The sequence below is a fragment of the Zootermopsis nevadensis genome, unplaced genomic scaffold (assembly GCF_977971745.1).
Source record: "Zootermopsis nevadensis isolate Lab colony 2312 unplaced genomic scaffold, Znev_1.0 Znev_ptg000028l, whole genome shotgun sequence".
Lineage (NCBI taxonomy): Eukaryota > Metazoa > Arthropoda > Insecta > Blattodea > Termopsidae > Zootermopsis > Zootermopsis nevadensis.
The window spans coordinates 18,134,789-18,150,790 of NW_028259160.1; the positions used below are offsets into that span (position 1 = coordinate 18,134,789).

The window sequence follows — 16,002 nt, forward strand, 5'->3', positions numbered from 1 at the left end:
CCCATTAAAATTTAATACGGCGGTTCATTAGTCTAACCAACCATTTCGTCGTGTGTATTGATTTGTCATGAAATGTGAACAAATTTGGTCGGTGCTTCGATCTAGCGTCCGTTGCGATTGCATCTGCGCCGGAGATAGGGGGCTCATTTTTTTTGGACACGTTCATGATTTGGTCAACCACCCTGATGCTTTTTTCAGAAATGAATCCGAAAACTTGAGTAACTAACGCGGGAGCAGTGTGATTCCTGAAATGGATAGCGTAAAAAATTTAATATTTCGTAATTCACCTTGGTCAACTGCTAATTTCAAATGAAAACAGAACCAACATGTAACGGAATAGGTTGTACTGAAATAACAGAAGTAATTTTATTCTTTGATATTCTTATTTCTGTTAAATGAAATCAAAAGGAACTTTTAATTGCTAAGTGACGCGTATGCATAGTTTATTTCTGTTGGGAGTCACTCGAGTTTTGTATTATTTACTGTTTCTGTTTTATGCATTCAGAAATATTAGATTTATAAAACTTTGATTTCATACTCATCTCCGTTTATTTACTATACATTTCCCAGTTACTAATCAAGATGTATGGGGACATCTCATCAGTGAATAGGTTCTCCAGTTAAAATTCATCTATTTCAAACAAGCGCGCCCTGATAACGGAGGCAGCAAGGACCTCTGTAACGTCGGTAAACTTTTACAAGACGACACGGCGCCACAACCCAGAAGACATCTTCAGACTCAACATCCTGAGAACCTTAAATCCTACGTAGGCGAACAGTGAGCTTCTCTACCGAACGGGCAAACGATGCCGAGCACCAACCTTCGACTGCGCTCCTTTGATCTCATTGCTACTGCCTCATGCGCTGGGAGCAGTGTAACGTGCTTGGTCTCAACTGTTCATGTACGTGTCTGGTATAACATGCTGTTCTAGTATATATTTTGCGTTGGTATTGTTGGTTCCTACGTGAAAACTATACCTGGACGTCCTGTGGTGTTCTGGTGATTCAAGATTACAAATTGATATACAGATATCAGACTTGGAAACTTATCCTCTCCATATGTAAAGCACGGGAAATAAATAACTTTCACTACAAACTACAGATAAATTGAGCGTGATATATATTATATCAGAATAATTTATATCTGACCAACCGTAATAATTACGAATTGTCTGTAAGTGCGAAGAGTATATTATATGACAAATGTTAGTTCAATGGAATGCAGTCTGAGTGGCATCCATTTTCTTCGAATTGGTTGTAGGTTTTGAGCACGTGTACTAAAGAGAAGGTAGAAATTGTGATCGCAATTCATTAACATTGAAAGTTCTTTGTGTTAATATAAGTAGTAAGTATCAGTATAGTGTTGAACTGGTTTGTAAGGGCAGGGAATTAAAATGAATCAAGAAAAGTTAAAGAAACTTCAAGCCCAGGTTCGGATTGGAGGGAAGGGTACACCACGCAGAAAGAAGAAGGTAGTGCATGCTACTGCCGCAACTGATGACAAGAAACTTCAGAGTTCCTTGAAGAAGCTGTCAGTAAATACAATCCCGGGTATCGAAGAAGTTAATATGATTAAGGATGATGGCACTGTCATCCATTTTAATAACCCAAAAGCCCAAGCATCATTAGCAGCAAACACTTTTGCCATTACTGGTCATGGGGAGAACAAACAAATTACCGAAATGTTACCAGGAATTTTGAGCCAGCTAGGACCAGAAGGTTTAACACAGCTAAAACGCCTTGCATCTAATGTGGCAAATAGTGCTGCTGGTGTGAGAGCGAGTATTGAAGAGGATGATGAGGTTCCAGAGCTAGTGGAGAACTTCGATGAGGCAAGCAAGGAAGAAGTTCCTGTTAATATTGCAGAAAAGGAAGACAAAGGAAAGGGGAAAGAAAATGATTTGGTATCAGCTGGTTCAGGTGAAGAGACAAAGGCGGAAAGACTGAAGGAACCTCTGTCATTGCAAGACTCCAAGGACAAACAGAGCAACTAGGAAACAGGGCACCTGTTTGCATACCATGAAGAGGTATGAGTAACACATTGGGAGGAAGGAATGGGTCACTTTCGTAATGAGGTGTCATGATTTTCTTAGTAAAGTTATAAGCAAAATAAGTGGAGTCAGGTTTGTTACTAGGATTCAGAGGTGACCTGAGATAACTCTGCAGTTTCTCAGACACACCATTCAAAATTTTATTTTTGTGCACTTCAATGGATTTTATGAATGTGTTACTTTATTGTGTTAGAAGTTATTATGTGACTTCATCTCATAACAGTGAGCTAACCCCTAACCTAACATTTTGTAGTAGCAATATTTTTGACCCTGCTGTCAGTAGGAGCCCATTGATACTGCTGTTTTTCGATCTCATTGTTTGTGAGTACATTACTTTATCTCAAAACAGTGTTGAAATTCAAAATTACAATAACTGTGTTCAGAGGTTCTACTTCCACCCTTACTTTCAATAAGAAACTTCTACTTCTGGCTTAGCAAGTCACTGCGCCATCTTCTGCTCACCATAATTTTGGAGTTGTGCCATTGTCAGATTTAATGTTGTGGAGTGACTGATTAAGAAGACTGTTCACAGTGGGAAAAGAAATGTTTCACTTAATGTGATATAATTTTGTGTTGATAAGAAAAAATGTGTGTGCGCACAGTAAAATCCTCCTTGTGTATGTGATCTGACAACCCACCTTTAAAGTAGTCACTGCCTTGTAGGAGAAAGGTGGGAACAGATTGCCTATGATGTGAAAACAAACGTTCCTTTGACACCTGAAAATGTTCCAGTCATTGCTTGTGGAATAGATGTTCGGATTACGCAGTCATAGCTGTTCAAGAAATTCCCTGACTTTTCTGGAACAGAAAAATTCTCTACCGTATTCACAATAACTTTCCAGTGGACTCTCTTGTGAGCCAGATGAATCCAGTAGACACCTAACATTTGTTTCTAATCCATTTCTGTGTTGTCCTAGGCCTCCAATATGGTATTTTCCCTAGTGGAATATTTGTTGAAATATATAAATCTGTATTTATGTAATGTAGTAGCCCATGTTGAGTTTGTACCAAAATTGTATTTTGAGGGTAAATTTTGTTAAGAACATATGAATTTTCTTTAAAGCCATTGATGATAACATGTCAAAAATTAAGTTGGATTACAAAGCACTGCTTCAGTGGTATAATTCTTTATATATAGTGGCACACAAGATTGATAAGAAATTGTGATCATGTGCTTGTGAATTACCTCTATTAATCTTTAGGAGCCAACAAATAATGAACCATCAGCAGTTGTATCGTTCCAAATCCATACTTACATTCACCATCTTATTTAATTGATACTGTATAACCACTGCCATAGCACAGGCTTCTGACACAGAGACTTGTGTTCACTTCCTGGGAAGTGCATGTGGGATTTGTGGTGGACAAAGTGGCGCTGGGTTGGGTTTCCACCAAGTTCTTTGGTTTTCATTTCGATATCATTCCATTAATTCTCCATATTCTCATATATGACCTTGAGGATGAACATTGAGCCTGATGGTGGCCACAGTTCCTCACACTATCTCAACAGTAAAAAAAGAAGAAAAAAACCCTTGAGGTAGCATTATTAAATAATCCAAGAGTCAGTATCACAAACATTGCTCAAGAAAATAATTTGTGGTGGGAAAATCATGCCACTACATGGAATTTGACCCACAAGTAATTTTATGCTTTGTCAATGATCTTAAATTGAATGTCTGATGGTTATTTAATTTATTTCAGTAGCTGTAGCCAAGAATCTCCCAGCCTTTGTCTTCATGGACTGTCTCGATGTACACCGTACTGCATCACCTTAAGAGCAGATTTGAATATCCAAATCATGTTTACTGTATGTGAACTTAATAGGTTACAAATAAAGTTGGGAAGGTTTGAACACATTAAACATGTTTTAGGTTTTGTATGCTGACTTGATTTCCCCCCTTTTATGTTGAAATAATGTCTACTAGCCACCTAACGTTTAGCCATGCATAAATACTTTCTTTTTTGGGAAGTTGCTTTCCACATTGCAGCCTTGTGTACAGCAGTTGGCTTCATTTGTGACCAGTTTGAATTTTTCTCATTTGTTTATAATATTTGATCAAAATAAAAATTTAAGGTAGAATTGTTTATTTGTTTTATGAAGCGTTGTAATTCAGCACATAACGAATCCGTCATGTGTTGCGTGTATCATTCTCTGCCTCTGTCCTTCCATCCCATCCACATTGTGCTTTAAGTGAGGATTGTATGAGTACTTGTTGCAGGATATCCCTGACCTTTGACCAACGTTACAAATACGTCAGCTGCTGAAGTATGAGGAGGGAGCAGAAGTGATAGCACAAAGTCACTTGCTCCCCCCCCTTGCCCTTTCCATCTTCCTGTTCCCGTCTTACTGTGATGTAGCTGAAGCTTTCGGTCATGTTGCAGCCACCGTACGTTACAACTGCTTGGGAACTGAGTCACTCAAAACACGTAACTATAAAATGCACTTGAGCAGTCAGTTGGGTTTTACTGTATTAGGATTAATTTTAGTGAAATGAGGTGGGTTTTTTTATGCTATTCCCAGAATGTTAAAGTTTGGTTGGAGGGGAATGAGGAGGAAGGCAGCACTGAGCCATCTTCTCTTGAACCCATGATATCTGCGTGGAAAGTCCCCAGCTTCCGAAGTGCCATTTTCGTACAGTAAATGTGTAATGAAGGTCATTGTATGAAGGAAATATCTAAAGGTGTTTCATGGATGGTGTGTTCTTGCACCCTTTACTATGTGCTTGGTCATACCCAGGTGCAAAAGCATTTGAAAACATATTATTGGCATCAGAAATTAAGTTTATGACAATTGCAGGTTGTGCATTATTAGATCATAAAGAAATTACATATCACACCAAACAACATGGAAACCTGTGTCTGATGAAATGCACTGGACATTAGTAGGTGAAGTGTGCTTTGGTAATACAGGTATGCCGAGTTCACTTCTGACCTCACTGAAGCAATACCTCTCATGGTCATATATCCACAAAAGTCCATTGTGCATATATGTATTATCTCGGACACTCCAATGGCTATGCATCTGTAGTATGGGTTGAAGATAATCTGATATGTAGATTATAGTTTTGGGATCTAAGAGGAGCCAGCTCTTTTACCTACTATAGTTGAGGCTCATGGGCCACAAATGGTCTGTGATGACATGTTTTCATTCAGAACACCATGGACCAGAGTCAATCTTGAGAAGCTGATGGTCTACTGGTTAAGAAGTGACTGCATTTTGTGGAATCCAGAGGTCCATTATCATATTCACAAGAGCTTTCCACTGGGTTCCATGTCGTGATACTCCTCAACATGCTACGTATTAAGGGGGAGGGGGGGTTACTAGCTAACCCCCAACCAGGAGGAACATCACTTGTCAGCTGGCTGTAACTGCTAATTCAGCATGATGGAAAAAAAGGAAAGTAATTGATGAGTAAATAAATGAACAACTGACAAATAAAAGGTAAATTTGGTGAAGTTCTTCTAGAATGTGGCACCAGTATTGTTAGATGTATGTTTCAGAGCTTGCTGCACTAATGGTGTAGGAACTAAGCTCCTCTGAAATGTAGGCCAATAGCTGCCAGACTACATGGTGCTACATCCCAGGAAATGGCCATCTTGAACATTTATATGAAAAATATGTACTGTAATATACAAATTTGTAGTTGTTTGGTGATAAATTTTGCAGTATGTTTATTGTGTTTGTAGACAGGTTGTGTCATCAGAGTGTGTTTTGAAACTTGTTACTTTCCATTCAGAGGCTGTATGATTGTCAGTAAGCTTCTGCTGAGGTACTTTGTGTATGTCAGTGAGGCGTACAGCTTTAGGTATGGGTGAATAAATACTACAAAATGCAATGTGTAAAGAGTTGTTGACATTTGGGATTTTGGTGATGTCATAATTGATACATTTACACTAATGTTTTGACTGTAATTCTGCCGAGCGGTGATGTCACTTGAAGGAAAGATGTTTGATATTGGTTGTTTCATGTTTCACTTGTTAAGTCTATGTACCTCTGCTTATTCTTCCTCTCTACTTTTCCTGTGTGACTCCAGTAGTGTAATGTTGCATGCCATGTGTGGTATTTCTGTGATGTCATTCATTCTTTTGTGGTCATTGGTTTACTCTCTATGTGTTAAACTTCTTAATCATGTTGTTGTAGGACTGAAGATTATTGGATGTGATATAAAGCACAATAAATAAGAAGATTGCTCTCTGTGATAATGTTGACAGTGACCAACTCTTCTGGCTGTACAAGAGGTTGAGGGATGCTGGTAACATCCTACCGGCTGTCTTCTCGGTTGTGCCATATGGCTTGGTAAAAGTTCACCGACGTTTCAGAGGTCCTTGCTGTCAGGGCGATTGCCCTTACCTACTAGCCATCTACCTCAATAACCCTGCTTATTGTATATTACTTATGATTGGTGTTTCTCTCGCCACATTTGATGACTCCTAACCTGTCTTGTGAACGGTTCTTATTAGTGAATTTATCTTTTACATTTTTATTCTGTTTTTGATGATTTCGAATGTAACTTGTTATTATGAGCCATTTTTCCGACGTGTGTGTGTGTGTACGTGCGCGCGCGCCTGAATTTATGTGAGAGAAGAAAGTGGCCGTCTTGGATGCGGTTTTGTCAGGTGTTGGCCTTTATTCTTGTATTTGTGAACTGTACATTGTTGTAAAATCTTAACTGGAATCTCTTGACCGTCGAAGGGGTAGGTAGTTATGTTATGAGAAGTTAAGTGCAGGTGCATAGTGTATTGACTTCGTAGCACGTTCTGTATTAGATTTGGAGGTTAGGTTGAAGTCGATTTGTATTCGAATCGCTTTAAGTTCCGCAAATTTCAGTCCAAGCGTAGTTGGTAGCTATAGATACCGTGCTTTAGTTCTTCGGCTTATATTTACTTTCGGAATGTAATGTTGGTAATGGACCGTGGGTAGTTCAGCACCGTTTTTTACCACGGCTTACAGTAATGTAAGTGATAAATTGATGTTTTCATGTTACAAGATATATAATTGTTGACACAGGACGTTCAGATATTTCGTCTCAATAATTAATTTATCCGTGAGATTTTCAGTGTTTTGGCGACGAATTGGTGTGGGGCTGAACGAATGAAAACCGCGATGGGTTATAAGGCTTTATGCTTATTGTAGTCGGTTTTAAAACATTCAGTAGTTCAGAGTTTTCGTATGGTATACCTTAATTCAAAACATTTCAAGAAAAGCATCTAGCAAACTTACCTGGAGCACTACTGTATTCTGGACAAAACGTCATACTTACATATAAGTATACATTAGAGTTCCACAGGCACAATAATGTTTTATTAATGTGTGATACGAGGTTTTCATGGCAGTGGCGATGGGGTTCTGGTGCCATGTGGACTGGTCGGTTGATTTAGGACTTGAGGTTTTCACAGCAATGAGTCTGAAGATTGCTTTCTTCTGGGTTATTGCATCGTGTAGTCTGGTAGATTTCCTGGTCAGTAGTTGCTGTAATTTCAAAGAAGTATGCTTTTCCAAAATACTGGCATGTACCGATCAGTCCACACAGTACAAGAACCCACAAGAACATCATTATCATCCTTATTGATGTCTTAGAGCATTGGCATGTCACAAATAATCAGTGCTACCATCAGCTTCCTATGGATGCCTTATTTGGAGATGTAGGGGTGAACAATCAGACAGTAGCTGGTAGGGTAGGAGGTACATGACTTTAAAAAGGAAATATTGCATTTATGCATTTTACAGATATGCATAAAAATAATTTTTATTTGTGATACCATCGGGGAATTGTAGACAATTGGTGTGCCATTTTGCATAGTAAGAGAACACTGCTTGAGTTACACAAAAGACTGTCTTACCAGTGGATTGTAAACTGGCTTTATGAGAGGTCATGGTACTGTACCATACTAGCTAACTCGCATTATGGTATATTTTTATTGCATAAAAATACATTAAAACACTTGATTTATACAGTTAAAAATCAATGTTCTCAAACAATACGACAACTGAGATAATAGCTGGTAGCAGTGCACATGCCATACTGTTGGTATTGCTGCATTTAATTGTCTAGTTGTTGGATACAGTTAATTTACCATTGTTAAGGAAGCTAGAAAATTGCTGTGTTCTGATGTCATTACCCAGCCTTATATCCACAGGTACAGAAGTTGTTTTCAAACGTCCTGATGTCTGTGGCTTGCTACAGGTGAAACTTAACCCCTTTTATCTTATATGTGCTGCCTTCTCAGAAGTATACGTGTTTTTAATGTCATCTAGGTTAGTGAAAGTAGCATGTAACACATTTCCATACATTCATGGGAAGTGTCATTCCTTATGATTCTTGCACCATGTATTTATCTCCATTGTCTTCCATGTATGTTTCTTGTAAAATTTTAGAAAAAAATCCCTTGTCATTCACATTATTGATCATTTAGAATCTCTGTTCTTGTGTCATGCATACATACTCTGTGACACATTTGTAATAAAACTGCATGGAGTGCAATCTATCTTAAGTAGTTAATGGTTGCTTAAGTGATCAAATTACAACCTGTCACTTGATCCTGTGCTGAGCCAGATGTATTCAGTCCACAATGTCACACCTGGTTTTTTTAAGATCTACATTCATATTATCCTTCCATTTATGCCTAGGTTTCCCAATGGGCTCTTCACTGTAGGTTTCCAAGTTAAACTTTGTGTTTCTCATCTTTCTTATGTGTGGTAATGCCCCGTCCATCTCGTGTCGCTCTGTTAGCTTTTCCGCTGAAATACAGAGAATAGGATATTAGTTTCATAAGCATTGTATCTGTTCTGCTTCACCAGAATGTGACAGAATAATGGGAACCATTTTGAACATGTTACAGAGAATGGTTCGCGTTATATCAGTGCACCATTTTGTGAGTCAGGACATCCACACATGTGAGGATCCTGTTACTGCAGCCACAGCCCCACCTAATTACTTGTTACTGGCATTGCCTCAGCATGTTGTGGAAGTTCGGGATCTGTCCAAAGGGGGCGGCGTCAGCTTCAGCTTTCCAACAGTCGATCAAGCGCAGCAGATGCTTCACTGTTGCAATGGTAACAACCGCACGTAACATGTTACTTAAAATGCGGCTGCCGTATTTTAACGCAGCGTAAGTTTAGGCGTATGCGAGCACGAGTATGACATCGTCAGGCGTGTCCTCCATGTGCTTGGTTTTCTCTCTCATCTTCTGTTTTGCTTGTCAAGACAAGACAAATTCAGTGATACATTACTTATTAAGTCATATGTTGTAACTCACAAAGTTTTGTAATTCTAGTTTGCTCCGTATCCTGTTTACTGTGGGGTGATCACAGCCAGTTTCTGTTCGAGTGTATAAAGTGATCTGCTGCATCACTATTTGGCAGCCATTTAATACATAAAATTTAAACACTGTGCAGCACCAAAGCAAAAATTATTTAAAAAATGTGTTGTCACACCCTTTTACATTTTTAGCATATTTTTTTTCTTTTTTAATAGTAATTTTTCTTAAGATTAATTGTGTCCATATATCTGTCTGCAATTTTCAACTCAAGAACTGCTAGACAGATTTTGATGAGATTTGGTATGGATGATATACAATTACAGGCTACCCTAAAATTACACATTTTAATGTCTCACTGTTGGTAATATAGACACATTCATGTGAGCAATAGTGCCACTATGGTGATAGATCTTTGGCAGGTACGCGGCGCTTGTTGCAGCATGTCGTTTGGTTTCTTGGGTAATGGTGGGAAGGAACACTGACAAGAGAGGGCTATGTTGACATTCTTACCAACAGGCAACTATGTTGCAACGCTGGAGGTGAAACAGAATCGTCAGGGAAAGGAGTGTAGCTATGCTCGGGTCTACGCCAACTGGGATGTCCCTAGTGCAGTACAGCAGCCAATGAGAGCGCGAATTGCAGGCCGAGTCACTCCAAGCAGTGCGCAGTCAGGGCCCCCAAGTCTGGAGATGATAGAACTTCCTCTGAAGAAAGCACCAAGTGTTATAGCTTGTTGTCAGGTCAGAAAGCACTTTCACCATGAAACACACAGAAGAAGTATCACTAGCATAATTTATTTTTGTGTGAAATGTTCACTGAGGTTTGTGATGTGGTGTTGAATATACCATGAATCTCGCCTTTTAACTTAGCAGCATATTGCATAAGAAGTGTGGTAACCTGTTCTTTCACAAATGACCACAGATCAAGATTTAATAGAAGGTCAGGTGAGAGGACACTGATGAAAGAAATATCCTCTGCAAACCAGAGAATCTCAGCCATGTTGAGTCATGTGACACCCCCTTCTCAATCTCTGCATGCTTCCTTAGTTACCAGATGCCACACGTGCACCGTCGTCATAAGAAATGCCTTCTCTAATTGTTTTCACGCGTGATGAATCTGCTCGTAGTCATGCGCACGTGCATACCTTCTTTTACTTGAAGCTGGACATATTTTTGCTTATGTACACACACAAGCGTGCGAGTGTGTCAATGTTGATGTCGTGCTGCCGATGAGAATTCTGTTTTCTGATCAGTTTATTCACAAAGTTGCTATGCTTCTTACATTTTTTAAATATGACATTTTAATTTATGTTAAATTCTGAAGAGCTTCAATAGAAGCTTAGGAATGTTTGGGAATTATAGTTCTCAAAGTGAAAATGATGGTGGTCTCCTGTTGTGATGCCTGTGGTCGTACGAGTAGTTAATGTGTCACTTCCATTTTCATTGTGAAGCGATGCATTTCTCCAAAACATTGGTAACTTCCTACAAGATCACATGGCATAACGTAATAGTACTTTATTTTACATTATTTTCTTCTTCTCTCTCTTCCCGACATTTTGGCAGTGGCAAAAAGGGGCTGCTGTAAAATGTCTTGTCAAATTTAAACACCATTTGTAACAATTTTTGGAATTCAAGTTTAAATAAGACTGAAAGTAATTTTGAGTGGTATTATAAAATGTGGCTGTAGTAGTTCAGTGACTCCGGTCCTGAAAGATGATTAATTTTGTTTGCTACAGACAACAGGCAACTTGTTGCTGGCGTTCCATAAGACTTTGACACTGTACCATTTTCGTGTCTGCACACGTGACATCTCACGCCTCCGTTTCATAGACTTTGAAGAATCTGGTGTATTTGTGGACCTAAGCTTCAGTCCAACAAGTCTGTCCTTAGCTGAGGATATCATCGCATGCATGGCTGACAAGTATGTGCACGTGTTCAGACTTGGGCCAGGCGCAAAGACTGCAGACCAGTCGCAGGAGAGCACTGATCGCCACGCTAATGGTGAGATTTACGCTGAATGTGACTGTATCCTTCAGTGGGCGTCATCCCCTGATGCTGACCTAAGCTCTGAGTGGTGCACCTGTTCTCATAAATAAGACTGGTAGCCAAGTCGTGGAATTACGTTTTGAGGAAACGTACTACTAGAAAGTAGTTTGGGTTAGTTTTGTGCATGAAAACTTTGCTGTTATTTAAAGTTTTTGCTATGGTTTAGGTATCTGTTAACCATTTATTTTGAAGCTGAATGCAGATGTTATTTGGTAACTGTCATTGTTTGATGCTGCTGTGGAGGGTGATCCCCATGGAAGAGAATTTTCACTCCTTTTGTTGTCGTGTTTTTTATTGTTATAGGGAATAAGAATAACAACATAGATTCCCACATTGACTGGGAAGAGGTTCTGAGGGGTGACTGTAACACAGACTCCAAATTGCATAGCAGTTCATTCCCTTTGCGAGTGGATCTTCCTAGCATTGTAGCAGATAAAGTAACCAGCTGCCCTGGTAGTCCGTCTGGAGTCATGTATCGCCACATACCTTTCCAAGTAGCCCCGCCAAACATGAGCGCCGTAGTTTGGTGTACTTCGCCTGCTGCCACTGTGAGTGATGATTACTACAGTTCTTGAGTACACTGCACACTTTTTTAAAAACAAATTCTGCTAAAAATTGGGGTTACATTTTGTTATGAGGTTGGCAACGCTAGCTCGAGAAAAATTCATTATGTTCCGATAGTGGCAAAGGCAGCGGAGGGGAGTAATTATTTTTTATGTGTGATTTATGGAAGTATCTTTAGAATGGTGAGACGTTGATTTGCTTAAGACATTTGTTTCCAGGATGTCAGATTCTGGAATGTACCTTACTTTAATGAAAATAAGCAAAGAACAACCTTTTTCTGAGTTCCAGATTCTTATACTGAACACTTCTACTTTAATGCTTCAATATATTTGCAAATGGTGGTGTGAGAAATTTAACACAGCTGTCCAGCTATATACAAATTAACCCATTCCACACATTGACACCTGTTTCTGTAAGATCGTCTCATCTCCGAGGCAGTCTCTTCCAGTTGATAGCTGAAACTCAAGGTTTCGATCTCTTACAGCCATGGGCAGCAAAGAGTGAAGTTCTGCATCTGCTACAGTTGCAGATTACCGCGCCACAGCTTGGGAGCAGCGCTAAGCAGACGTACTCTTCGGCCTGCGATGAATTCCGTAGCCTGGTTTTAAAACCATTGTATGCCAGGAAAGAGCCTGGTAATACTAAAGGTGCAGTTTGAATCCACTCATTTCTGCTCTCCTCATTATACAACCGAGTTCTAGAACGTATTCTGACGTAAGAAAGGTGAAATAAGGAGAACCTGTAGAAAATTACTTAGTAGTGTGGAGTATTTTAATTTTTTTAAGTGCATGAATGATGAAGGTTACAGTGATTGGGACAGGAGGTGGAGTACAGGATAAATGCGTACACAGTTTTGGCCGGAAAAGTTTGAAGAAAAAGACTACTTGGGAAACCCAGGTGTAGATGGGAGAATAATATTATGATTTTTTAAGACATGGGGTATCACAGCAGACAGGATTTAGCACGCTCAAGTTTGCCTGCAGTTGTATCATCGATGGTAACAAGATTGAGATGGGGTGGCTTTTTGCAGAATAATGTTTATACCAAATATGTAAAAGTAATCAGCTGTGTGGACGTCACGATGCTGTCAAAATGTTTCCTTATGCATAATTAACATAGCTAAAGTGTAAGAAGAGACCATTAACTAATAAAGTAGCTAGAGGACTTATTGTTCTTGTTTAACAGCGGTAACCGTCATAAACCCGATGCACTCGAAGTATTACGGAGACCTGGTGAGCACGGTCTGTCTAGTTGTGACACAGCAGGAGGGCTACTTGTACCACTTCAACATGCGGGACGTGCAGGAGCCCTCCAGACTGCAGCAGGCAGCATGTGTGACTGTGTATCCATTCACTGCGCCAGTGACAGCTGTTGCCATGGAAAGGTTTGTCCTGCACGCCCTTACAGAAACTGGTCTGGAAACGTACACCTTGAGAGCTGGCCATCACTTCATATCAGCGCTGGATCCCGCCGGCAATCTCACTGTGAGCATTCTCAGCCGATTGTCACTTCTGTTAAACCTCCTATTTACGTTTCACTCACAGTTGTGTTCAGATTTTTTTATTTATTTCTTGGAAAAGTTTTCAATTTTCTGTATATTCCGATTTTTTGGTGGTTTTTCATTTCCAATTTATCGCAACTTGTGATGTTATTTGGTAGAAGCTGAAAATGTTTGATAAGAAGCAGTTGTTTTAAACCCAGGAGATTATTAGGGAATGTTCTAGTATCCTTTCTGTATTTGATTTAAAGACATCAACGCTGGACCATATCATGATCCGTGCGAGGTCGATGCACTACTGCGTGTTACTCCTTAACATCCGTTTCAAAGTTATCCTTCCGTCTGTGCGTGGGTCTCCCAACTGTATCATCCATTCAGGATCTCTGACTTCCGTGTGCGCTACGTGACCCACTCATCTCATTATATCTGATTTCTTTATTTGAGTAATATTTTGTGAAGAGTGCAGTTCATGAACATTTGAGAATGGCTGTCTTATAGGATTGTTGCACCTCGTATTCTGGTAGAAGTTTACCGATGCTGCGCGGGTATTTGCTGCCTTCATCATCAGGGCATTGATTATCCTGATGATGAGGGCAGCAAGTAACTCTGAAACATTGAGAAACTTCTACACGGTGCTAGAAGCCGGACAAGAGCCATCTTCATCGTGACTGATGTGGGAACCTGAAATCCTATTTATGAAGCTCTTTTTAAATCTTCTTGTTTTGATGGTGAATGTCAGGTGCAGGCTTGATTTATTTCCTTAGGCCTGCCCTCCTGCAGACGACCCCGTTTGCCTGGTTGGCCTGCGCCCGTTCCTCGGAGTGGAACGTCTGCTACTGGCCGACTCCTACCTCGTGCTGTTGGCTTGTTCCGAGGAGTCCAGTTCCTCAAGCCAGGAGTATGTTTTTTGTTGCTTCTGTGGAAGGTTCAAGCTGTGATTACACTTAAAGGGAGAGGAAATAAATTGTCTTGTGTCTGAAGGACAGGCGTTTTTCTGATGGCCACCTACGAGACTGCATAGTGACGACTCATTAGATTGCAGTCTGCAATTTTAGTGCCATGAAAACCTGAGGTACATTTTAGGAACTTGTTGCTGTCGTTCTCATTAATGAAGGAAAATAGTTCTGTGTACGAAGTCCACTCTTTTGACATCCTGGAAGTAATCAGAAATGTAAGCAAGAAGTTACAGATTGATTATGGTTTGTTCTGTGAAAGCGACATATTTCTTACGTATGACGGAAAATATTGAGTAATACGGCTAGCCTAGTGATGTTTATCATTTGGCTAATTTTCTATAGTGAATTGCGCTAGATGTGTTGTTATAGATCAGTTTCATTTAGCGTATAATTCAGAAATGGCAGATGTTGTTGAATAGTTCACATTGCTCCGGAGGCTGGACGCTGTACTCGCTCACTCTGCCGTGTCCTGCCGCTCTCTACAATGACATTCTTACCGTTGGCTCCGCGCACCGTTGGTCTAGCCCCGCCACATACCGTCATCTCCTGTGCGAAGGACACGTCATCCTGCGGACGGCCATTGCCACAGTCACCTGGAAGCCGGGGACAACGGAAGCCTTGCCCTGTTCCGACAGCGAGGAGTTCACAAGACAGCGTGATGAACTGTACAGAGAGTCATGTGCACTGCTGGCGGACAGCTACATAATGTAAGTTCTGTTCCTGAACTGACAGGGTCTTGTGAACAACGTAACAACACTTGGGTTAAGCGAAATGTTGGCAGTTTCTTGACAGCCGCGTGATTTTCGCCTTTTCAAGGAGGACTTTGCTGCTCCATATTAGCTTGTTCTTACTCAAATAACAGGTCTGAAAGTTCTCTGTTCTTTCGCCGCAACACATTTTTATAACGTTGCAGTCGGTTTTGTGTTTCGTTAATTTGAGTTCATTGTTAGCTCTTACTCTCTCTCTCTGTCCTCAGTCACTTATCAGAACGCAACTGGAGCCGTGTGGCGCAGTTTTCTCGTGTTGATGCGGGACCTCGGACCTCCATTCTTCTTGAGGTCTGGATCAGGCTGGAAAATTCGTTGCGTTGTCTTTATTAATATAAAGAATTATTAGGGCAATGTCATAAATACAGATTTTGTTGTGTTTGAGATCTCTTTAAGATTTTACCATGGATAAGGCCAACTGTTAATGTAAATCTAAGTCTTCATTAAATCTGAATGAGTTTCTAATTGTGGAAGTTGATAATATTTGAGTGAGTGAGTGAGTGAGTGAGTAATGTGTTTCAGGTGTGATGACGAGGCTGATTGGAAGCTGGCTGCCCCGTTCTACAAGATGGCAGCTTTAACTCCAGTGGAAGTTGTGAACAGAGTGAAGAAGTTTGAGCTTCCACCCGATTTGTCAGCCGAGCGGAAAAACCAGGTGTGTGGTAGAAGTTTGAAGGTTTTCTGATGATGGTGTATCGTGATACGCTGATGACTTGAGAGTGTGGGTCTTGTGTCGTAAAGGTGGGTCGGACGGACGATAATAAAATTAAGATCTATCTTCTGCGGATGATTGTTGTCTGCAGATCTTGCTTGCAGGTTTTCAATTTCGTTGCTGTGCAGGTCTGAGGTTAGGTGAGTCAG

At 40.2% G+C, this 16,002-nt stretch overlaps 2 protein-coding genes across 10 annotated transcripts in view; both read left to right on the plus strand.

Annotated features, from left to right (window-relative positions):
- Positions 1-16,002, plus strand: part of LOC110826619 (BLOC-2 complex member HPS3) — a 77,475-nt gene that overhangs the window by 56,456 nt on the left and 5,017 nt on the right. For 2 of the 8 annotated variants that reach the window (XM_022057430.2, XM_022057431.2), the window contains 9 exons: positions 8,892-9,105; positions 9,828-10,051; positions 11,047-11,311; positions 11,660-11,904; positions 12,405-12,567; positions 13,106-13,404; positions 14,183-14,316; positions 14,794-15,081; positions 15,664-15,796. In XM_022057430.2, coding sequence (XP_021913122.1) covers positions 8,895-9,105; positions 9,828-10,051; positions 11,047-11,311; positions 11,660-11,904; positions 12,405-12,567; positions 13,106-13,404; positions 14,183-14,316; positions 14,794-15,081; positions 15,664-15,796 — 1,962 coding nt within the window. In that variant the 5' untranslated portion in view covers positions 8,892-8,894. Of the gene's footprint in view, positions 1-4,381; positions 4,479-4,556; positions 6,349-6,381; positions 6,747-6,793; positions 7,007-8,891; positions 9,106-9,827; positions 10,052-11,046; positions 11,312-11,659; positions 11,905-12,404; positions 12,568-13,105; positions 13,405-14,182; positions 14,317-14,793; positions 15,082-15,663; positions 15,797-16,002 lie in introns of those variants that run through there. The other 6 variants (XM_022057433.2, XM_022057423.2, XM_022057432.2 and 3 more) reach the window with 6 other exon arrangements.
- On the plus strand, positions 1,182-4,136 carry bic (bicaudal). Of its 2 annotated transcripts, none has more exons than XM_022057435.2 (2): positions 1,182-2,027; positions 3,756-4,136. In XM_022057435.2, exon 1 carries the CDS (start codon positions 1,395-1,397, stop codon positions 1,992-1,994), a length of 600 nt encoding a protein of 199 aa, XP_021913127.1. In that variant the 5' UTR covers positions 1,182-1,394; the 3' UTR covers positions 1,995-2,027; positions 3,756-4,136. The 2 variants fall into 2 exon arrangements, with proteins under 2 accessions (XP_021913127.1, XP_021913126.1); XM_022057434.2 differs by having other exon boundaries at positions 1,184-2,027; positions 3,753-4,136.